This window comes from Lichenostomus cassidix, chromosome 12 (genome assembly GCF_008360975.1).
Source record: "Lichenostomus cassidix isolate B80296 chromosome 12, HeHo_3.0, whole genome shotgun sequence".
Taxonomy (NCBI): Eukaryota; Metazoa; Chordata; class Aves; order Passeriformes; family Meliphagidae; genus Lichenostomus; species Lichenostomus cassidix.
In genome coordinates, this window is record NC_139493.1 from 6,426,807 (window position 1) to 6,450,218 (window position 23,412).

Below are 23,412 nucleotides of genomic sequence, written 5' to 3' on the forward strand. Positions count from 1 at the left end.
TGCTGTGCCAGGTTCTGGCTGCACGGAGCCTGTCCAAGTGGGACCTCCCTGGGGCAGGGTGGGGCTTGTCCAGCTGGCCAGTATCCCGTGGCACCCAGCACTCACAGCTGGCCCTGTGTCCAGTGCACTGGCCAGATCATCCCCGTGGGATCTGTGACCTCCTGATGCTGTCTGAAGCCTTGTTTTCACTGATGTTTTCCAGATTCCTCTGGGGTTTCTCTCATCTAGGTGTGGGGACAAGTGGGGAAGCTGAGGATGAAAACTAGCCCAGCCCCACAAGTGGCTCTCGTGTGTTAGTGATGCTTGTTGGGATAATCTGGGCAGAGCAGATCTGTTGCGAGGGGAAGTAGGAGGATGCAGAGCTGCTGTGTTGTACAGCAGAAGTATTTAATAATAAAACAGCTACAGATACTGCATGGTTTAAAGGGGAAATGTTATCTCTGCAGGGTCATTGCCTGCACTGTTATCCTTATCTGGGTGCAACTCATGTTGCAGAGCCTGTAAGGGCAGTGAGGAGCACGTGGGGGGTCTAGCCCTAGCCCTGCAAGCCTCACCAGCTTGTGTGTGCTGTGACCTAGAGCTGGATGGAGGAGGAGTTACTTTAGTATAAAACAGTGACCTTTTGTACAAAAACAAAGTGCAGACTGAGCAGTTCTAGTTTTCCAGCAAGTTAACATTTTCCGCAGGCTTGTTCCCTGAAAAGCCAGATTGATTTAAGAATCCCCTTTTCCCTCTTTATTTTTGAGCATCACACAGGCCTCTGCCAGACCAGCTGCTCCCATGCTGAGTCAGAAATGCTGTCGGCAGCCAGCTGAGCACAGAGGCAAGGACACTGTCAGCCTGTGACCCTGTCCCTCCCTATGTTGGATCTCCCATCCAGGGGGCTGGGTTCATGCCATGGGAATGGGTGGCGGGTGAGAGAGTGTTATATGCACAAGCCTGGCTTCATGTCAGCCTGGACAAGGAGTGTCCTTCTGCTCTTCGTCTGCCCTCTGGATGAAGAGCATCTGCCACTCTTGGGCTAGGAGTGATGTGCTAGGTGAAAGGATCTGTGCATCCCTCTGGTTCAGGTTTTTCCCCAGGAGGGGATGGTGGCTGGAGGAAGCCATTGGCAGGTGTAAGGATTTTCGCCCCACGAGATGTTCCACAGGCACTGGACAAGGACTGGCAGCTGCCCCTGCTCCATCCTTTCCATGAGCACCCCTGCAGAAGGTCTCCTTGGCTGATGTGGATCCAAAGCAAACCCTTTCAGGTTATTTCAGGCAACAGAACACAGGTTGGAGCCTGTTGTGTTTATTTTGTTTTGTTTCTCAAACCAAATTGCCCATCCCTGCCAAGCTATGTTGCTGGTGTGATGGGAACCAGTTCCTGCAGACCTGCTGGGACTGAATGGAAAACTTCCCAGCGGAAGCAGCAGAGCTGGGCACGTAGGTCCTGCTGGATTGGGCTCTGGGAAGGCAGCACCCAGGCAGCTGAAGGAAGAACTCCCATCCTTGCTTTTTGCCCAGGGTGAGCGTCCTGGGCCTCCTTGCTTTAGGAATTTGGCGGCTCTTCAGAAAAAGAGTAATTTATGGTCTCCACCAACTTCAAGGACTGGGTGGGCAAAGAAACTTCATTGCAAGAAATCAAAACACGAGCTAACCAATGCGAGAGCAGGGCACAGTAAGCAGCCTTGTCTGCACGTGGGGAATTTGGCAGGAGAAGCCAGCAGGAGTTTGTGCCGGCCAGGCAGCACAGTGTGGCAGTGTGGAAGCCTGGCAGCCAGGAAGGAGTATGGTGTGGCAGCTGGGGCATCGCTGGGAGATTTTCAACTGCAAATTCTGCTACAGACTTGCTGCATGAACTCAGGGAGCTCATTTAACGTCGTGATGCTGCAGTTGGTCCTTTGCAGTGTGTATATTTGCCATCTTGTGTAGCATGTCATAAGAATTTTAGTGTTTTTAATGTGCTTTGATGTCTCTGGATGAAGGATGCTCTATAAATGCAAAGTAAGTATTCTAATGTACGTAGTTTGTTTTCTTTTTAACATAACAAAATACTTTGCAGCCGTTCTTTCTTTGACAGTTTCCATAGCTGGTGGGTCTGTTTCTGCTGTGCCTTAGCAAAACAAATTTAGGATTTTGCAGTGGCATATGCTCAGCATGTTCCTCGGCTTTGTGACATGAGCAGTTCCCTTGTCATCAGCACTGTGGAGCTGTGTGTAGAAATCTGCTAAAAATCTCCCTTTCTGGAAAACCTGATGATGGGGAAAGGTGGATGGTGACATCGGTTTGGGGAGGAACCATAAATTGAGAAAATCACTGGAGCAGCTCTTGCTTGCAGGTAGTTCTGAATGAGAGCAGGGAGTGAGATGAATACAGAGCTATTATTCCTGAATAAAGCTAGGTTTGGATAGTTATTCTGGAATAAAATGGTATTTCTTCCTGTAGAAGTTAACAGTGTATGAGCCAGCCCCATCAGCCTTCAAGCCCGTGGGTGAGCTCCCCTGCCAGCCAGCCCTGTGTGACCAGCCTGTGTCCCCAACTCTCCCAGTGACCCACAGCAGCTTGTCATCCACAGATGCTGTGGGGCTGTGCAGGCAGGGAGGGATTCTCTGGAGAGAGTTGGCCCAGGTGGTGCTTTCTAGGCCAAAGTCCAAAGCATACAGTGAGGGGAAAAAGCTGCTCAGAAGCCGCTGCAAAGGAAGTGTCATTTGGGAAAAGCCCTGTGAAAGCTGCAGGCAGTGCAGCCACTCCAAAATGAATTGCTGAGAGCTGAGGGAGCATCTCGGGGCTAATCCCACCATGGCAAAGGCAGAAAGCTGTACACACTGGGAGAACAGCCTGCATCTCTCTAGCCAAGAGCAGATTTAAGGAAGCTAGCCAGCCTTCTGCTCCTGCCCAAGCATCCGGAGGCATCTGGGGCTGCAGAGAATCCCAACCCCAGCTGAGCTTTCCCCTGCCTTTACCTTCTCCTGGTTCTTCCCAAGCCATTCACCATCACCGGAGCCATTTCAGAGCAGATCTTCAGCCAGCGAGTCCCTCCCGGTGCTGGCCCGGCCCTCGAGTGCACATCCCAGGTGTGGCAGTCGGAGGAGAGACGCTGGGGTTCAGGGTGTGCTTCCTCTCCGGGCTGCACTGCGCTCCCAGCACCGGGCACGCCGTTCCCCTGCCTTTTTAATAGCTGATTTTAATTACACGCTCTGAGACGAAAGAGAAAAACTAAGCCTTCCAACAGATTTTATCTGCTGTTTATTTCCACAAATTGCTGCAGAAAAAAGCCCCGAGGGGTTTGATGGAGGTGGAGGCTGAGATAGCCGGCAACACGGAGACTGCCGGGGTACAGCCTTTTTAACCTCCCTGCCGAGGCAGGTGCCGACACATCCCCGCAGCCGGCGCAATGCTCACGCTATGGAGGCTGACCGAGCAAACGGTAACGCGCCCACCGCGCCGGGGCTGCCACCCCTCTTCCTCGGAGGACAAAAGACAGCAAACCTGAAGCGGCTCCAGGCTGTTTTTGCCTGCTCAGAGTCTTTGGGAAGACCCAGTGCTTGCTGCCTCAGGGGGTGGCTGCTGGCCGGGCATGGGGACATGGGCTTGGCCACGGAACCCCACTGCAGCAGTCCCCTCTCTTGCTCCGTAGGTGCACCAGTACTACAGCTGCCTGCCTGAGGACAAGGTTCCCTATGTCAACAGCCCGGGAGAAAAGTCTCGCATAAAGCAACTTCTTCACCAGCTGCCACCACATGACAATGAGGTCAGTATCCAAAAAATGTCCTTGGACATCAGCAGGGCTGCGGGTGGGGAGTGGATGCTCCTCCTGGGGTTGCTCGTGGAAGCGTGGCTTACCTTTCTCAACTCCTTTTGCTTTTCAGGGGAATTTACTTGAATTTTGGTCATGTTGCTTTTTCAGTTGCTCTATTTGCTCCCTGCTTTGATTGTTGGAGGTGGGGAGTTGTTTGTTTCCAAAGTTAAAATTTTTTAAAACATCATTCTGCAGTGGTCTGAAATAAAAGCATTTTCTCAGCCCGTTGGAGCCCAAGGCTCTGTTAAAAGTGGCTTGGAATGCTGTTAAGATTATCTAGAGACAGATCCAAAGTTGCAAAAGCCTTTTCCCATGTGGTGCTTCCAACTCGCCTTGGGAGTGGGAGTGAGTGTGCTGAGGAGGGGCTTCACTTGGGCTGAGCCTCATGAGCTGGGAGAGCCTGGCAAGCCGCAGGTTGAGTCAAAACCAGTCAGAGCAAAATAAACCTTCTTGCGTCTCACAAGAATGATGTGAGGCAGCAAAAAGGGTCTGGTCTTTGACAGCCTGATCTCACCAGTGAGAACACTGGGTTCTGGTAACCCACAAAATTTCCCTGTGTAAACAAAAAGAATTGTTTTCATGCTACTTTCTGAAGAAGCCGCTCTGGAAAATACATGTAGGTAACTTGTTTGATCTCAGTCAGATTTTAACAAGTTTGCCTGCGTGTGGCTGTGTGCCATGGGCACAGCACTGTCAGCATGGGGGGAGCTCCAGGCACAAGGAAGGGGCTTCTTCCCATACCCTTTGGGCCCCAACTTGCCTGCTGCTTCCCTGGCAGCTGCTGGAAACCCACAGCCTCTGACAGCCAAAAAGCATAAGAATAAATGTACACAAATGCTGCTAGTGCAGCCTGTGTTGCTGCAAGTTGGACGCATGAGTCTGTATTTTCTGCAAATTGGCAGATTTTGCATCCAGTTTCCCTTCATGCTCAGTTTTGCTCCTTTGAACATTTAAGGTGTGTTGGTTGCTCATGTGAAATAACCCTGCTTGGCTTCATGAGTCTTCTCTCTCCAAATAACGGAGGGTGGATTGGGTGCTGGTGCTACATTTGACCTCCCTGGCTCTTCAGTTGTATTCCTCATTGAAATGCAACCAGCCAAGAGCTAAGCCTGCAGGATGGAAATAGCCAGGAAAACCTCAGAGTTTTATAAGCTTCGGGGAAATTGCATCATTCATTGTTTATATCCTTTTATTTTATTTCCTTATTGCATTCCAGTGCAGAAGTTTTGCAAATGCGCAGGCTTGACCCTGCGCTAGAATAGTTCACAAATCACTGGAACTGTCATTTATGCAGGGGAAAGGATCTGTGCTCTAGGAATGCCACTGGAATATCATGAAGACCTCTGCCATAGGAGGCTAATGGAGAAAGCAGGAAAACCATCAGTCCAATTGCTGGTCTGGGTGGGACTCTGAGAACCCAACTTTTCAGACTTTTCTACAAATCGAGGAGCCAAAGAGCAATCTTCCTCCTGCCTTTTCTTCTCATGTCCATCTTTTGAAATTCTGACCAAACCCCAGAATACTGAATTCCAGACACCTGCATTTCTCCAGCCTCCCCCAAGCCAAGGGCAGGGTTTGTTTTCAGAACCCCTATGCAGAGGTTTTCAGGGCCTGTGGGACTGCACCTCGCTAGCCAGAGACGCCCCAAGCACTGAGCATCCACTTGTGTTTTTTAGGTTCGCTATTGCAACTCATTGGATGAGGAGGAGAAGAGGGAGCTCAAACTCTTCAGCAACCAGAGGAAGAGGGAAAATTTAGGGAGAGGCAATGTTCGGCCATTCCCTGTAACCATGACAGGAGCCATCTGTGAGCAGGTGGGTAGTGGCTGATGAACTGGTACCTGCATTACCCAAGTGAAGCATCTCTCCTAAGAAGACAGGCTGAGAGAGTTGGGACTGTTCACCCTGGAGAAGAGAAGGCTCCAGGGAGACCTTTAGAGACCTTTTCAGTAGCTATAGGGGCTACAAGAGAGCTGGAGTATGACTTTTACAAGGGCTTATAGTGATAGAGGGAATGGCTTCGAACTTACAGAGGGCATGTTTAGATTAGATATTACATTCACTGTGAGGGTGGTGAGGCACTGGCACGAGTTACTCCGGGTGATTGTGGCTGCCCCATCCGTGGAAATGTTCAAAGCCAGGTTGGATGAGGAGCCTGGTCTAGTGGAAGGTGTCCCTGCCCATGGCGGAGGGGTGGAACTAGATGATCTTCAGGTCCCTTCCAGCTCACATCATTCTGTGATATAATGAAGTTCACAGGACAAGCTCCTGCCCATGACCCCTCCAGGTGCAAACGCTGGGGTCTGTCAGGGCACATTTCAAGATACTTGACATGGAGTTGTCACTTCAGCTGCTGGCATTGTGCAGGGGAGTGGTTGTGAGAGCAGCTGGTTGGTGAGGGGTGGCAGTGGGTTCCCCCACACCCCGTTAATCCCTGGTTTTTCCAACAGTGCGGCGGCCAGATCAATGGAGGGGACATGGCTGTGTTCGCCTCGCGAGCGGGACACGGCGTCTGCTGGCACCCTCCCTGCTTCATCTGCAGCGTCTGCAATGAGCTGCTGGTCGACCTGATCTACTTCTACCAGGATGGGAAGATCTACTGTGGCAGGCACCATGCCGAGTGCCTCAAGCCCCGCTGCGCCGCGTGTGACGAGGTAAGAGCCAGCATTTGCACAAGTGCTGCTGTCCGTTGGGGTGGCACAAGAGTGTTGGGTGGCATTTCCCCTCCATCCCTGACTTCTTCATGACTAAAATCTGATAGCTTGGCTCTGCCAAGGGGTCAAGCAAGCTTTTCCTGAGGTTTCAGGTATTCTTAGTCGCAGTGTGTCTAGAAATCTTCTGAGCTGGGACCTCATCTGCACTCAGGAAGCAGGAGCTGGGGGTTCCAGGAGTGTTTCCGGTAGAAGCACAACCCCCATGCTGTGTGATTTTAGCGCAGCAGGGTGTGGTGATCTTCCCTTCTTTTCCATTCCCCCAGAAGCCCCTGGTGGGATGAGTGCTGTGTTTCTTACAAGTTGGTCGTGTCTGAGTACATGCGGAGCTGAAATAGGCTTTGAGAGAAGCGATTAACAGGCTGTAGGAAGCTGAACAAATAGAATACAAAACCAATATAGAGAACCGTACAGAGTCGCCTCTGAGCACTTCTCAAGTGTCAATCTCTGTTTAAAAGGCTGGTGAAGGAAATTGCTCTGCTTTTTAAAGTTATGAAAACCACAGTGTGGAAAACTGTATGTACTATAAAATACCACGTCCCATCTTTGCAAGCGTGTAATAGTAAATATCCAAGGCTATATGCACTTCAAATATGAAGAGCATTGATGTATGTGTCCAATTAAATTTGTAGCATTACCAGTAGAAAACAACCCCTAACCATTCAACTGCCTCTATTTCTTTGTGGCTTCGGCTGAGTAATTCTTTTCATGTACTTTTATCCCTGCAAATTCTCATTTAAGTCTTCATTCAGCTCCTTCAGCATGCTTTTCTCCCCCTAAAACATCAAGTGCTAATTGTGAGAAACAATAATTCAGTGGTAGGGGGAGCTGCAGGGGAAAAGCTTTGGGTGTACCCTGTGCCAGGGCAGAGAACCAGGGAGCAGATATGGGGCTGCTGGTTCCCTTGGCTTAGCTTTGGGAGCTGAAATGGGGTGGGAATGGGAAGAAAAGACAGCAAGAAAGCATCTGCTGAAAACATTTTAGATGGCTGCTTCATCAGCCCATCCTTAACAGCACTCTGTGCCTCAGTTTCTCCAAGGTATAAAGACTGCAATCACCTTTATAAGCACCCAGGCTGGGGTAGAAGCAAGGTGAGGAGCCAGGTAGCTCCATGTTCTCTCCCCCCAGAGAGCTGCCACTTCTCCTTGTGTTTCTGCTCAGCCTTTGTACTCAGGTCCCTGTTTCAGAGATGGGTAAATGTGTTCCAGTAAGTGGCTGCTCTGTTCTTCTGAAGTCCACCAGATCGATAGGTTGTATATAAGTGTGTTTATTACCCTGATCGACCTCTCCAGTTGATGGATGAGCTTACGAGCACATTACTGCAGCTCTGCCTTAACACTTTGTAGTCTGGGCACTAACACGCTCCTGAGGAATTTGCATTTTAATGGATTTTCCTGATAAATGATGGGTGCCCTGCCACAAACCAAACCATGGGAGTTTCCCAAGCAGGACTGGGGGGAGTTGGCTGTAAAATTTGGAGGTTGCATGAACAAAGGGGCACAGCTGCCACGCAGGGACAGAAGACACAAAGGTTGGTGTCCACATCCTAGGTCTCCTTTCTGATCAACTCTGCTCCACGCTCGTGTTTCTTCCCCCAGATCATTTTTGCCGACGAGTGCACCGAGGCCGAAGGGCGGCACTGGCACATGAAGCATTTCTGCTGCTTTGAGTGTGAGACAGTGCTGGGGGGGCAGCGCTACATCATGAAGGATGGGAGGCCCTACTGCTGCAGCTGCTTCGAGTCCCTGTACGCCGAGTACTGCGACACCTGCGCCCAGCACATCGGTACGTGCAGGAGGGCAGCGGGCACGGCCCTGCTGGGGAGCTTGCTGCTGGCAAGGGCTGCTGCATTGAGTCCTTGGCAACACTGTGGGGCTGGGGCAACCAAATGTGCTTACACCTCTGTCCCATCCCACTGAGGAGGTAACGTGGTGATTTGTTTGGTTAAACCACTGTTTATCCCCTTTGTAGTCAGAGAGGGGAGGGTTATCAGAGGGCAACCTCAGGAGGAATGGCAGCTAGTGAAAGCTTTCTCTGGCATGATAAAATTCCTCTGGCACATTTTTTTTCCTTTAAATCTCATTTTTCTGTAAACAGCCTGGCTCTTTGACTCAGATTTTTCCCATCCAAGCTTGCCAAAGGATCACATGATTTGATGAGCTACTGTCAGAAAAGATGCTTGTTCATTAGGCATCATTATTGTTTCTGGGTCTTTTTTAATCAACTTGCAGATAGATGTTCTCAGACAGAAGGAAATAATGCATCAGGGTAAATTCATGTTTCTAGAACAGTGATTTAAAATACACTTCATTCAGGGGGCTAGCTGGGTGGGCTGGGAAGCACCTTGCTGCTCTCCCCAACCCCCTTTGCCACTTGGCTGAGCACCATGAGTGCACAGGCAGCCATTCCTTTGTCCATGGAGGTGAGCTCACGTGTTCAAATATTTCATAGGCTGCAGGGAAAGAAAAAAAACCCAACCATTTGCTCTTGTGCAGCAGCCAGATGGCACAGGGAGGGGAAATTCAGGGTTTCAGTGAAGCACTTGGAGGATGCGTCTGCTGTGACCTGCAGCACATCCTTCCCAAAAGCTCAGCTGCAGAACAGTGAAGAAGCAGCTGTTAATGCTTCTTGCACAGTCCCTTCTCTTGTGCTTCCCCCATCTGCTGTCCTTCACTCCAACTGGCCGGCTGGAGCCTGCTGGCTGTCAGGTTTTCAGGGTAAAATGTCTGGTTTGGTGCATATTTGCACATTTCTAGCAAAGGACAAACTGCAACCATCTTGCTGCAAGTTGCTCATAGTAGTGAACTGAGCGCTGTGCCTACGAGCCACATAAATCAGGGGGTAAGCATGTGATTAAACCTGGTGAGGCTCGGGTTGGGTGGGTGAGGATGGAGTGAAGAGGCTGCACTCCTTCCTCTGCAAGATGGCTTTGGGCAGTTGAAAAGGAGCCGATAAAATCCCACCCACCATCTTGTCTCTCTTTTGCCCACAAGTGTAGCACTCCCATCTGCATGTATAAAAGCATTTTGCTCACTGTAAGAGGAGGAGAAAACCGATTATACTAAACCTAATTTAGCTTGGAATAAAACAGACCATTAACATAGTGTTCATTTATAAGTTACCTGGCAGCACTTGGCCCCACAGTGGGTGTGCAGGCACGTGCTGTGCACATGTGGGGTGCAGCACCCGTTGTGCTGGCCAGCCCACACTGTGCGTGGCAGTTTCTCAGGCAACAAGGGCTTTGGCCAGGAGCAGCAGCTTAAACAAGTGTGCAAACGTTATAATTGAAACCTCAGGAGCTTTGCTCGCGGCTCTGACTGAGAGCACTGTGCAGACGTTGCTCCCTGGGGTTTGGCTGGTGAGGGACAGACTGTCTGCGTCAGTTCCTTTACTGAACCCAAGGGGGGCTGGTGAAGCAGCCCAGGAAATGTGGCTGGGTGCAAGGCAAGGGTGTGTGCTCAACCCCAGGGCCAGCTCTTTCCAGGGTCTTCTGGAGAAGCGGCCCCAGAAGCCAAAATAAAGTTAGGATGGGACCACAGTAGTAGCAGGGGACAGGGATGTCATCTGGTCTGTTACATGCTTAACCAAGGCAGCACAAATTCCTCATTATGGTTCAGTTGGAGGCTTTTTTTTTTTTTAATGGGCAGCATATTATTGCTTTTACTTCAAGGATTTTATGGAGAACTTCTTGCATTCCTTTGCTTTATGATCGGAAATATCCCCATTTAATACAAAATAGCCTGAGGCATGGTTCTGCTGCCTTTCCCAACACTGAGTAACTCCCAAGCAAAGGCCTGGAATTAGAATTGGGAAGAATTAAAAAGGGGATCAACTTCATGCATCAGAAAAACCCTGAAAAAGGGCTTTCCCAGAGCAAGGCTGAGTGCATGTCACTCATAGGGGATCATAAAGCCATAGGATGGTTTGGGTTGGAAGGGACCTTAAAGGTCATCTCATTCCAACCCCCCACCATGAGCAGGGCCACTTTCCACTAGACCAGATTGCCCCAAAGCCCATCCAGCCTGGCTTTGATGCAGGTGTTGAGTGCAGTGTTAGATGACCCTGACACTGTGCCTCTTCCCCCTCCAGGCATCGACCAGGGCCAGATGACATACGACGGCCAGCACTGGCACGCCACTGAGACCTGCTTCTGCTGCGCCCAGTGCAAGAAGTCCCTGCTGGGACGGCCCTTCCTGCCCAAGCAGGGGCAGATCTTCTGCTCCAGGGCCTGCAGCATTGGTGATGACCCCAACGGCTCCGACTCCTCCGACTCGGCTTTCCAGAGCGCGCGAGCCAAGGAATCGCGCCGCAGCGCCAAGATCGGCAAGAACAAGGGCAAAGGCGAGGAGGGGGCACGCAGCCCCTGCAACCAGCTGCAGGTCACCTCCAACCGCCTCTCCACCGACGTGGACCCTCTGTCCCTGCAGATGGATCTGCTGAGCCTGGCCAGCCAGACACCCAGCCTCAACAGGGACCACTTGTGGAGGAGCCGGGACGAGCTCTACCACTATGGGGGCAAGATGGAGCAAAGCCAGTCCCAAACCCCCTTGCAGCTTCTCAGCCAGTGCAACATAAGAACATCCTATAACCCCACCCAGGTCCCGAGCTCACAGTCGGATTTATGGGCAAAACATTTCAGCAACCAAAAGAGGAGCTCCTCACTGGCCATGAAGAGCCATGGTGGCAGCTTCATCCAGGACTGCAGAGAGGACTACTACTCGGGGAGGCTCCGCTCGCAGGAGAGCTACAGTGACATGTCCAACCAGAGCTTCCCCGAGACCAGAGGAAGTCTCAAAGTCCCCAAGTACGAAGAGGAAGAGGAGGGTGGGATGCCGACGCCGCAGTGCCGCACCCGTCACCCCATCAATGCCCTCAAGTTCTCAGAGGACCTGACGCCCACCGAGCAGACTCCCCGGGGCTCCATGGAGTCCCTCGCGCTCTCCAACGCTACAGGTATGGCACCCCTGCTCCTGCCACCCTGAGACCACCCCAGCACACCCTCCATGCAATTGAGTCCCTTGTGTTCTGGTGTCTTCCCAATATGAGGGTGACCAACAGCTTGGGGACCACCGCTTGGTGACACAGGCTTGTCTACCTGGTCCTGATGAGCCTGGCAATCCCTTTCCCTCTGCTTGCTTGTTTACCAAATGCAGGGCTTTATAGATGGCTGGCCTTTCTGTGCAGCTCAAAACAAATGTTTTCAAGCTCTTTAATCCTCCCTTTTGTGAAGAGTAGGGGAAAATCAAGGCCAGCTGCTAACGCAGAGGCAGATTCCAGCCTTCAGCTCTTGAAGGACTGCTGTCAGCTGCCCTTGCAGGCTAAAAATATTTTTAAATGCTTTGAAATAGGCCCAGTTAACCCCTTTTTGAATGTTATGCAGTTCTCAAGCACATGACTAGCTAAAAGAAATTCCTCCCCCTCTGTGCACAGCTCTTTAATTCCTCTTCCCCAACGCCTTGGTGGAAACTGCAGGGAAAAGCCAGGCAAGATGCTTGTCCCATCAGGCTGAGCTCGTTTCTCACGAGCACATCCCAGGGTCATATTTCTCAGCCCTCTCACCCCAAACATGTTTGGGTTTCACCCGTGGCCGTGGGGATGGGTGTGCATGCACAGACATGTGTGTGTGGGGCTCAGGGCAGCTGGCACTGGGCAGGCTCTGTCCTTCCTGCAGCCCTCATTGCTCCACTCACCCACCACAGCTGTCTTTGCTGCCGAGTCCCTCAGCACAAAACTTCTCGGAAAAGAGAATACTGAGCCTGGTTTGCTCACCAGAGAAACTGCCTTGCTTTTTCTTTGTGGCTCCCCTGGCTTTTCTCTGTTCCAGCCAAGCATTGCTTGGATTTGGGCAGGTCCTGTGTCTCAGCCCCTGCATAATGGAGCCCTTCTGTCTTGTATCGGGCAGGGAGTGGCCTGTGGGATGTTTGTACCCAGTCCTGAGGATCCCCCACAGCATGCTGGCACTGGGGGGTGAGGATTGCTGAGCCCAGAGAGAGCTGAGCCCCCCTGAACCTGAGTTCTGGGCTCTGCCCTGCCTGGATGGACAGGTTTGCTCTGCTACGCCTGTGCCTCCTCACCCGCGCCCCGGGTTTGGTGTGTTTGTTTTGGGAAGTTGCCAGCCCCGTGCCAAGATGTGAAATGATCTGTTTTAACCGGGATCTCCCTGTCCAGCAAGTGGAAAAACGGGGGAGAGGAGAAGCTAATGAGCTGGGAAGAGTTTTGCTTAAACAGCCTCAGATATACACAAAGGAGAAGTAGATGTGAAATGGCGAGGGAGTTGGGAATTGCTCTCCAAAACAGGGTTTCCTTAAGCAGAGCTCCACATTTCCAAAGCCTCTTGTGTTCCTGAAAACTTGTGTTGTGTAAACCCCATCAGTACAAAGAGTCTTGAGCAACACCAAGCTTGGATGAGCAATCCCTGAGCAGTGGAGGGGTTGTTGCATGCTTTGGAGCTGAAGTGTAACAGATTATTGGGGATATAGGTCAAGAGACAGAAAACGTGGCAAGGCCTTCGTATTAAAGTAAAAATCATTCTGCCTTTCATTTTAAAAAACCCTGTTAAAAATGCTGGGAGGGAGACCTCCCAAAGGCATCCATCCTCCATATGGAGCCAGAGTCTGAGTTTCCTTAGGGGCAGTGCCTGCCTTAAAGGCTCTCTGCTTTCCTGCTTTCTGGAGCAGATGCTCAGCGTGATGGGGCTTGCAGTGAGTGTTCACCTTTCCTCTGCAGAGCGAGGTGATAACATTTTTATTAATGTGCAAGGTTCTAATAATTTTCCTTGCTCTGGGAGCTGGCTCAGCTGAGCTGGGGGCACTGCAGCAGCAACAGGCAGCTCCCCCAGGGCCATGTCTGCAATTACAGAGGACACAATTATCATCCCATTTAACTGGCTGTGTTTTGAGGACAGGGAGATTTGGTGACCTGGAGGAGGTCTGTGAGAGAGCAGGTTTTTGGGCAGGTGATGTCAGGGCACAGCACCCTGCTGCCTGGCTTTTCCCATCCCTGCACTCCCTGCTGTGGCTGAGCAAGCTGCCCAGCAAGCTCCCCACAGAGGTCCCCCAAACACAGCCCAGGGGTCTGGCTCACCCAATGTCCTCCACCCTGCATCCTCCAGTTCTGCTTTGCCAGAAGCTCCCAGGCATCCACATACATAAATCCCTTTGAGCTACCGATGCTGCACGGTTTCTCCACCTTATAAAGTGAAATAATTAATACTGCATCCATCTAAGGTTTTATGGCGTTGCTAAAACATTCTGTTTTTTATAGGGAGCTGAAGGGCAAACAGTCCCTGACCTGCAGAGCACATGTTAAAAGCTGGTACCTCCCTGGCAGCAGATTTTGCTGTGATGTTTCTATTACGACTTAACTACTAATTAGCCGGAGACAGTCAGTAATGCAGATAACTCATTCTGTGGGGCTGTGCAGCAGTAATCCCTGTCCTTCGGCCGGAAGGCTGCCTGCCGTGAGCAGATGTTGTTCCCTGTAATATTTCAGGGTCAGCCATTGTGTGGGTCAAGATCTACGTGACCCCAATCTCCTGCAAGACCCCAGGTTTCTACCTTACCAAAAGGCTCTATTTAATCGCTTTAAAGCCAGTTCCTCCTGGGTTAGTAAAGAGGTGAGACACTGTTAATCCTGGGCACGTGCTCTCACAGTGCTGGGTTGTGCTCTGCTGTCACCGTGGGCAGCAGTGCACCAGCAGACACAGGAGTGGCAGAGGTGGCTGTGACCCTCCTTGTGCTCTGTGTCGGGGGTTTGAATTAGGAGGGAGTGTCTCTGCTGTCCTCTGGTTCGTGCTTTTGTAATTGCCATGAGTGCTGGTGTGATTAAGCACATCTGCTGGCAAAGGGCAGAGTCTCCTGCTGGTAGAGGGCATCTCTCCTTCCTTTCCATGTCTCTGTTTGAAAATCTCTATTCTGCCATCAACTGAAGGCTACAACAGACTCCAATCTGCTACAGCTTCTTGGGGACTGTGTCCTCGTCCTGGATTGCATGGCCATTAGATGGAGAAGGAAAATGGAAACAATATTTCTCAGCCTGTTTTCCAAGAAAGAGCTCATTTTTGTTGATTTTATTTCATATTATCTTCTATATTGTGCTTCCTTTGTCCACTTTTGGGGTTTTTGGTGGTTTCTTTTTAATGGCAGTAACAAGAACAAAAAACTGGATCCTGTAGCAATGTTTGCCTTGTAGCTCCATGCATTAAGCAACCAGGACAATGCTAAGATGGAATTTGTCCAGGAAGCTTTGCTCATGATGAGAAGCCTGATCCTGCCAGAGGTTAATCACTTCCCAGAAGATACTCAGTCCATCAGCCCTGCTCCCTGTATTTGTGTTTCCTTCTAAAAAGGTTTTGCAGTTGCTGCATGTGCCTGGCAGTGGAATTAGAAATCAAGAGCTGATCTCTGCTGATTCCAAGCAGTTATTTCCACAAAACGCCAGCTGGTCAAATAGCCCACTTAAGAAAGTACCTGCAGGCTAAATGTTGTTCTCTGGGAGCAGTCTCTTTGTGTGCTGCTTGCAGAGAGCAGGAGCCCTTTGGAGGTAGAAGTCACGTTGAATGGTGACACTGCTGTATGCAAAAGGAGAAACAGATTTTAAGGATTCCTTGAGAAAATGAGTTTGGGTGAGGGGAACAACCACATCTGTCACAGGCATAAATCCAGTTTAGAAATTTGTTAAACTGGAGCTGTTACAGGATGGAATGTGATTTCACTTGTATGGTGCACACTGCTCCTGTCATCTGTGTTGTGAGATGCCCAAAGGCCCCAAATAGTTTGTTTTTCCAGGACTAGAGAACAACTGTGATATACCAGAAAGCAAAGAGAACCGGGCTGATCCCTGCATGTCAGAGCTGCAGAGTGACCTGACAGCATCATCTGTCTCCAAGTCCCTTTTCTTCCTCTGCCTGAGGAGGAGCTCAAAGCTGCAGGGCAGGTGAGGGTAAGAAAAAGCCCTGGCTTAGGGCCAGGGTTATATTTTCTGGAGAGACATTATTTGACCCAGCCTCTCCTGCCCTGGGGGATTGGCAGCAGCTCCTGAACACCCTCAGGGATGGCAGTGAGGGCTCTGGATGCTGGTCCCCCTCCCCATGGCCTCACTAGCACTGCATCCCACGGGTGCTCCTCTCTCCCCCAGGCTGGAGAGGGCGGCTGCCCCAAGTGCTCCAGCTGAGTTATGCAATGCAGAAAATGACACATTGGCTGTTCCTGACTTTTTCTAAGAAAAAAGGGGGCTCCCAGCTCCCCACCATGTTCTTATCACTCTCTTTCTCCCAGACACAGCCACCACAAATCTGCTTCCAAGTTGGAAGATGAGATCCCTGGGGGGAATTCTTGCAATTTCGAGACACAGGTATAACATTCCCTAATCCAAGCCAGATAATTTCGAAACCGATGTGAAGATAAAGGTTTTCCACCCCAAAGGCCCAATGCCAAAACACTGTAAAACTGTCAGGAACATTTCTTCTCCCCCTCACTTGCCTTTTGCCACTCAACAGTGGGAGGTTTGGTGTGCCTGCTGCGGGGGCAAACCTCATGCATGTCTTCACCCCTTCAGTGTCACATATGGACACTGTGGGGTAATGCAAACCAGAGGGAGAACTGAAATGGACTTCGGGAAGGAGATGTTGTCAGGGGCAGCAATAGCACATCATCCCCAAGGTGGCTTGTTGGCCATCAGCTGGGGAGGGTGCAGGAGATGGGAGTGCTGATAAAGGAGCTGTAGGGTGTCTTCTAGGTTAAAATCCAACCCTTTTCCAAGCAGCATCCACGTAGGGACTTCATTCACCAAGCTGGACAGGACTGATTGGGTGGGAAATACCCAAGACACCCATGGGTTGCACATGGGGGCACACCTTGGGAGGATGTTGGGACTGTGACCACTTGATGGGGGCTCTGCCTTCCCCCAAATGGTTTGTTTTCTATGATTTCCAGTTACATTATAGTTTTGCTTTGTTTCTGCATGCCCCAAGGTCACTCAGAAGTGAGACAGGGCTGAGCTATAAACAAAGCTCTGTGCAGGCTGTTTCTCCTTAAGTTTCTTTTTAGTTCTAGGGATTGACCTTGAAATAACCCCTGTTTGAGGGGTGGTGAGGATGCCTGACGCTGTGTGAGAGGGAAGGCTCTGGCACAGGGGGCTGGACAGAAGAAATGGCGTGCTGTCCCTTCCTGTGCATCTGCAGCTGCATTTAAACACTGTCTGCCAGGGCTGGGTGCTGGGTTTTGGTGCTGGCAGGCACCACTGTGGTGAGGGCTGCGATGCACAGGTGTGTGTGTCTGCTGTGATAAATGGAAAGGCAAGAATCAAGCGTCAGCACAGCCCTGTTTGTTTGCAGTATCCTATGTCAGGGCATTGTGCATTCCCTGGCTGATGCTCTCCTGCAGTGGGATGCTGGCTCGCCCCGTGTTAGCACAGCTTCACAGGGAGTTTGATTTATTGGGGGCTGTGAGCAGCTTCCCCTCACGGGGGGCTCCATTCCCAGCCTCACACCCAGCCCACGCGCTCTCTGTGGTCTCTCTGCTGTCATTTGCCGAGTGCTTTAATAATTCATAATTAATGCAACTTGCAGCCCCGGTTTAGCAAAGCACACAGTGGGATTTAAGCGCCTCCAAATGCTTTGTTGTGGCAAGGCTGTAGAGGTGATGCTCACGAGGGGTACCTTTGTGCTGTCGCTTTGCTTATTTGGGAGTTATTTCCCTTGGCGGTGTTTATGGGATAAGCATGGTTCTCAGTAGGGGTGGGGAAGGACTTCAGAGGGGTGGTACAGTGTGTTCTTAGCAGCTGAATGTTAACCAGAAACCTGCTTGGTTTCCTCAGCGCTGCAGCCAGCTCCAGTTCTATATTGAGCACCTGCAGCCGAGCTGCAGCTTTCCCTTGTGCTCATTGGAAAAGCGCACGTTTCCATGGCTCCAGGGTGAAATATTGAGCCTGGCAGCCCCACACAGTGGAGAGCAGCAGCAGAAAAACCTGCTGTGTCCACGTGTGCCGTGATGCTGGCACCAGTCTGGCTCCAGGATGGCCACCAGCCACAGCACTGTGCTGGGGGCAGCGGTGACATCTCTCCTCTCCAGTGCATGAGTCTCTGGAGGAGCCAGCAGTGGATGTGCTCAGTGTCTCAGAGCATCGTGCAGAGGTAAATTTTGGTGAGGTCAGCATGTTATTCATGGGTTTGCACCCTGGGAATGGTCTTGGTGATGTGGTAAGAACCATCCCACACCACAGGCCAGAGCAGGGCTCCTGCTCCCTTGGATGGCCTTGGGAAACAGATTCTCAGGTTTCTTTGTTAGGAGAAAGTCAGGGCTGCATGGTGGGGTCTTGCCTCATGTGCTCTTCCAGACTGAGACTCTTGGGTTATTAGCTGTGCTATTAGCTTGGGTTATTAGCAATGAAGATGAAACACTTCATTAGGAGGGAGCTGCAGCAGCTGTAAATAAATACTGGTAACTCCAGAAGATGGGGCCTCGTGCATGGGTGTAGCTCTGGAATGGCAGATGATCTCCAGAGATGAGGGTTGTTGCCACCTTTGCCCCATCCAGGGCAGTGTGGGACCAGAAACACAGAGACACCCTGCATGTGGGTGTGCCACACTGCTGCCTTTGGGTGACAGGGGAACCCTCCAGTGCCAGAGCCTCCCCCAGTCACCTTCTGCTGTGACTACATAAGGAAGAGTTTTCTTCTTCTCCAAGCTGAAACTTTCCTTGCAGGAGCCAGCAGACCTGGAGAATAATGTGTTCCCTCCTCTTTGCAAGCACCAGCTCACCCTACACCCCTGTAAATGGGACAAGGTTGGCCCCTTTTTAATGATGCTCTCAAAATCATTCTGTTGATGCCACAGAAGCATCCTGTGGTGGTGTAGCTGTATTTCTGCACAGCACTGCTGTTGCTTGTTCTTATTGCAGAGCTGCTCTGTCTCCTTCAATGAAGGGCTGCATAAATGTCACTGAGGGTTCATTTTCCTTGGTGTCAGCTATTGTGTGACAGATCTGATTAAGGCCACATTGGGCTGTCAACAGCCATGATTCTCCTTGTGATCAGCTCTGCTGGCAGTCATGCTGTTGCTCTGGCTTTTCAGGAAGCCTTTGCTGATGTTACCAAGTTGCTCTGCCCTCCCCAGTGGCTGCTGGGCTCCTCCACAGTGGCACAGGAGGGACATGGAGAGCAGTACGTGATGTGACAAATGTCATCACTGGGTTCAAAGGCAGAAGATTGCAGCTCCAGTGAGGAGGAGAAACATAATGGGAGTGTGGAGTGTGGGTGGGCAGGTGGTAGAGGGGACAGGAAGCCCATCCAGGGCGTTTTCCAGAGGCCAGTGGCCAGGGTTGGGTTTGCTCACTCAAAACCAGCATTGCTTAGGGAGGAAAAAAAGAAGGCGTGAAGTTGACTTGAAAAGTGTGACCTTTTCAAAACAAAACATGGCTTTTCCTTCTTTTCAACTTGGCCTTTCCGTCTTCCTGTGGCATTCAGGGATTCACTTTGCCTTCCTCTGTAATCATAAACTCCAAAAACATCCCCATTAACAGCAGAAAAGCAAAGGAACAGGCAGAAATGTCTGCAGCACTGGGACTTAGGGAGCAAAAGCAAACCATGTGAGGGCAAGGAGTGGCTAAAGCTCTCCCTGGTGCTGCTGAGGGCAGGGTTTGGAAAACCTTGTCCAGCTTTGCAGGATCTGTTGATATTTTTAAGGCTGAGCCCAAGGAAACCCTGAAGCAACTCGTGAATGGGGTTAGTGACAGCAACCCTTGTTCTTGCTCAGGTTTGGCAGCAGCAGCTAATGCCAAAGGAGCTGAGCTCTTGATGAAATGCAAGCAGCTTTTGTTAAGGGAAAAGGAGCTTTATTCTTGAATTGTGGGCTGGGTTGTTGTTTTTCATAATTAATTTACAAAGTCATAAATTCTCGGTGATTGCATAAAGGCTGTGTGTCATGTTGGAAATTCTGCTGATGGTGCACAGCTCTCTGCGTTGGGTCTGCAGCAGGAGGTTGTCAGAGAGGGACGGGGAGAAGGGCGCCAAAGCAAACACTCTGCGTTTGATTTGGGATGAAATGGATTTCCTTTGAAATAACTTGCGCAACATCTTGTCCTGAGCTTGCAATGCAACCACTGACTGCTGCCAGTTGTCAAGCCAACAGGGAGATAGTCAGAAAATAGTCAGGGAACGCCCATAAAACAGGCCAAGGACTAGGGCACTGTGGGGTGTGTTGAGTTTGTTGACAGGCAAGTGCTAAGCAGACACCCCACTTCTTCCCTGCTGCCAGGTGAAGGCTTCCTGGACTGAAGGAAAGCCGCTTGCAGGAGCTCAGGGCTGGTTGGCACCTTGGAGAGACCCAGTGGGTCACCTTCCCAAGCAGGGCAGCCAGTCAAGCTGGAGCTCATGTCTCTGGCTCCTCTGCCCGTGCACAGCTCCCTGCATATCTGCAGGGATAGCCTGACCTTCCCACTGTCCTGCTGCTCACAGGGAGCTCCAGCACACCCTCTGGGGCTCAAGTATTTCCTTGCCTCCTGGGAAACCCAACTGTAACTTGGGGTTCCCCATGGGTGTCATTCAGGGGACCTGTGAGGTGCAACATAGTGACAACCCTGAATTAAGTCAGTGGCCCTGTTTTCATCTTCCCCTGACGTTGTTTAGTCCTCCAACATGTGTTGTCATTGCAGAAGGTGTGGGTGCTGGATCATGGCACCCTAGTTAGCTCGGTGTGCAGGAGGCCTCAGGTTACCTCTGACGCATGATTTCTCCCTGGCATCGCTGGTTATTCCTATCAAGTCGCAGACAGTGTAGACATATGGGAAAGGAAGTCGTGAATAGCAGCTTGGAGTCCAACTGAAAACACCTTAAATTGGTGTGATTTCCCCAAAGGAGGAACTGCCTGCTCTTTGAAAGAAAATAAAAGCCCTCCTCTTAAAAAGGGCTCTTCAGGACAGGATTGAAAACAGTGAGGTAGTTTTTGAAGCAAAAGTCTTGGGCCAAAAGCAGCCTCCAACCCACCATCTCCACTGACAGAAAATTCTAAACTCTTTCTTTTTTTCCCTTTGCCCTTTCCCTGCAAAGGCCTCTCGGCAGACGGCGGAGCCAAGCGCCAGGAGCACCTCTCCAGGTTCTCCATGCCTGACCTGAGCAAAGACTCGGGCATGAACGTCTCCGAGAAGATGAGCAACATGGGCACCCTGAACTCCTCCATGCAGTTCCGCAGCGCCGAGTCGGTGCGCAGCCTGCTGTCGGTGCAGCAGTACCAGGACATGGAGCCCACCCTGCACGACCTCGCCAGCCCCCTGGGCTACCGAGAGCGGCCGTCGCACGGGCGGATGCACCAGAGCTTCGACTACGGCAGCGGGGTGCCCGGGGGCCAGCTGGGCCCGCAGGAGATCCCCAGGCACACGCCCATGAGCGAGCGCACGCGCCGCAGAGCCACGCTGCGCGACGACGAGCGGCACTACCGCCCGCACCGGCCCCGGCGCTCCCGGCGCTCCCGCTCCGACAACGCCCTGCACCTGGCCAGCGAGCAGTGCTACCGCCTCAAGGAGAGACCCTCGCTGCGAGCCAGGGACGACTACGACCCCTTCATGCACCAGAGGAGCTGCAGGGAGACGGTGGAGCAGGGTCACCGCAGGGACGTCTACGGCCACTGTCCCCGGACGGTGTCGGATCTCGCCTTGCAGAACCACTTGGGCGAGAGGTGGGGTCCCTACTTTGCCGAATACGACTGGTGCTCCACCTGCTCCTCCTCTTCCGAGTCCGACAACGAGGGCTATTTCCTCGGGGAGCCGATTCCGCAGCCCGCCCGGCTCCGGTACGTGACCAGCGAGGAGCTGCTGCACAAGTACGGCTCGTACAGCATGCCCAAGTCTTCCACGGTGGGGGCCAGGGGACAGTTGCACAGCCGGAAAAGACAGAAGAGCAAAAACTGTATCATATCCTAATGGCATCCTTGCCAGGCACCTTGGGAGAATGTAAATTAATTCACGATCTTGCACTGTTTTAGAACATGTAAGTGCTTTTATTGTGACAAAGGAAAAGGCCCGAAGAGTAGGGGTTTGTAAGAAGGTTGTAGACTGGCTTCTATAAATAGTCATAATCCTGGGCACAGTGAATATATTTTGCACATCTTACTTTGGAGATAAAAATTTAAAAAGTCCACTTTAGCCTGTAATATTTACCCAGTAGTTTCTCTTCCTTCTCCCAAATACTGCCACCCCCCTGAGCTCTGTTTGTCCGTACGTTTTGGTTGCCGCTGTTGACTCTCAGCATCAGTTTGCCAGTAGCTTTTGCTTTCCACCACATTTTTGTTTTCCATTAGCCATGTTGGTCGGTGATTTGTCTCTTGGACAGTGTGGGAGCCTAAGTTATTTCCATGATTGTTGTAAATGCGATGTAAATGAGAGTTTGGAGAAAATATTTTTGTATTTTGTAATATCAGAGGAATTTCTATATCTTAGGAGTCACTGGGAAAATGCATGCATGTTCAGAATTGTTTTCAGTCAGAGCTAACCAAAAGGTACTTTGGACCCCTCTTTCCATTTCATCATCAAATTCCTTAAGTACATCAGTGAGACTTTGTGTTGTCATTGGTTTTGAGGATTTTTTTTGTTTTAACCCTTTTTTTTTGTTCATTTGTTTTGATCCTGGTCAATAAACAGAACATTTTCTGATTCATTAAATCTTGACGAGGCCTCAGTGGCATTTTGAAGCCTGTGATTTGCAGGTACACTCCATCACTCAGATACAGGAACCCTGACAGCTGCAAAGGGACTTTTTTTCCTTTAATTATTATTATTAATATTATTATTAAACAGGAAACAACAGAACTACCAAATGTCTGCAACATTGTAAATTACCAAAGCCGGAGAAGGAATTTCACAACCTCTGTAGAGAACGCTGAAGTTACTAAACATTGAACTATTATTTGGAGTAAATAAAGTGTAAATGGTGCAATTGTGTGATGTCAGCATGACGTTGTTTTGAATATAGATTTGTCTTATGGTGCTCTAGTCTCCTGGCTTATGTTAACTGCTGTTCATTACCAAGTGGAAGTCTCAGTATTGCCTCCTGCCTAACACTATGAGAACACCTGCAAACTGCTCCCCATGGCCACTCCTGTCCCCTGGGGGTCTCAGCCCAGGGCCAGGACAGTCCCTGCTGCGGCAGGAGGTCCCTAAAGCAGGCTCAGCTGTGTTGTATTATGCTGGATGTGAGTTTGTTCTCTGTGTGCTTTAATCCATTGGGGTTCTGCCATCCCAGCGTGTCCCGGCTGCGAGCCAATGCCAGGATGTCCCTGTGCTTCCCAGCAAGGAGCAGCTTTGCACAAGGGGCTCTTGGCACCCAGAGCACCTGAGGGGGTGAAGATAAGGCTGGGCTTTGAGCCACAGGAGGGCTGAGAGCTTAACCAGCTGCACTGCCCTCGCCCCACGTGCTGCTGGCATCCCTGCACCCTGGGAATGAGGGTCCTGCTGCAGGGATGGCACTGGCAGCCCTGGGCACACACAGGGACACCCCCATGCCTACTCCAAGCAGCAGATGCAGAAAAATCTGGAAGATGGATGTCTCCATACCACAGACTATTGCTAGGAATTTTTTTGTTGTTTGTAAAGGACAATGTGATAATTATTATTCCTTAAAAAAAAAAAGAAATTACACTTAAGTATATTTAAAAAAAATGTTTTTTCCAGTTGGAATAAATGGAAGTATTCATCCAAAGGGAAGAGTCTCCTGTATGTTTTTTGCTCTTAAGGAGTGTTGGTTAATCATGAGTAGAAAACTTGATTTTCGCTGAGCTGGTCTTGCAATAAAAGGACAAAACCAGCTCCTTGATGTGGTTTTGGTGGGCAAGGAAAGCTGGTGGAGAAGCATCTCCTGCACATCATGCACTTTCCCGAGGGTTGGTGACCTGGCCCTGTTATTTGTTGTTAAAAAAGCCATGTCTTAGAATT

General features: G+C 50.7%; 1 protein-coding gene across 4 annotated transcripts in view; it reads left to right on the forward strand.

The window, feature by feature from the left end:
* Positions 1 to 23,179, forward strand: part of PRICKLE2 (prickle planar cell polarity protein 2) — a 99,518-nt gene extending 76,339 nt beyond the window's left edge. For 3 of the 4 annotated variants that reach the window (XM_085072382.1, XM_085072384.1, XM_085072383.1), the window contains 6 exons: positions 3,622 to 3,735; positions 5,460 to 5,597; positions 6,233 to 6,436; positions 8,092 to 8,278; positions 10,583 to 11,446; positions 20,537 to 23,179. In XM_085072382.1, the coding sequence (XP_084928508.1) occupies positions 3,622 to 3,735; positions 5,460 to 5,597; positions 6,233 to 6,436; positions 8,092 to 8,278; positions 10,583 to 11,446; positions 20,537 to 21,405 (2,376 nt within the window). In that variant the 3' untranslated portion in view covers positions 21,406 to 23,179. Of the gene's footprint in view, positions 1 to 223; positions 3,412 to 3,621; positions 3,736 to 5,459; positions 5,598 to 6,232; positions 6,437 to 8,091; positions 8,279 to 10,582; positions 11,447 to 20,536 lie in introns of those variants that run through there. The other variant, XM_085072385.1, reaches the window with a different exon arrangement.
* Positions 23,180 to 23,412: the final 233 nt, after the last annotated feature.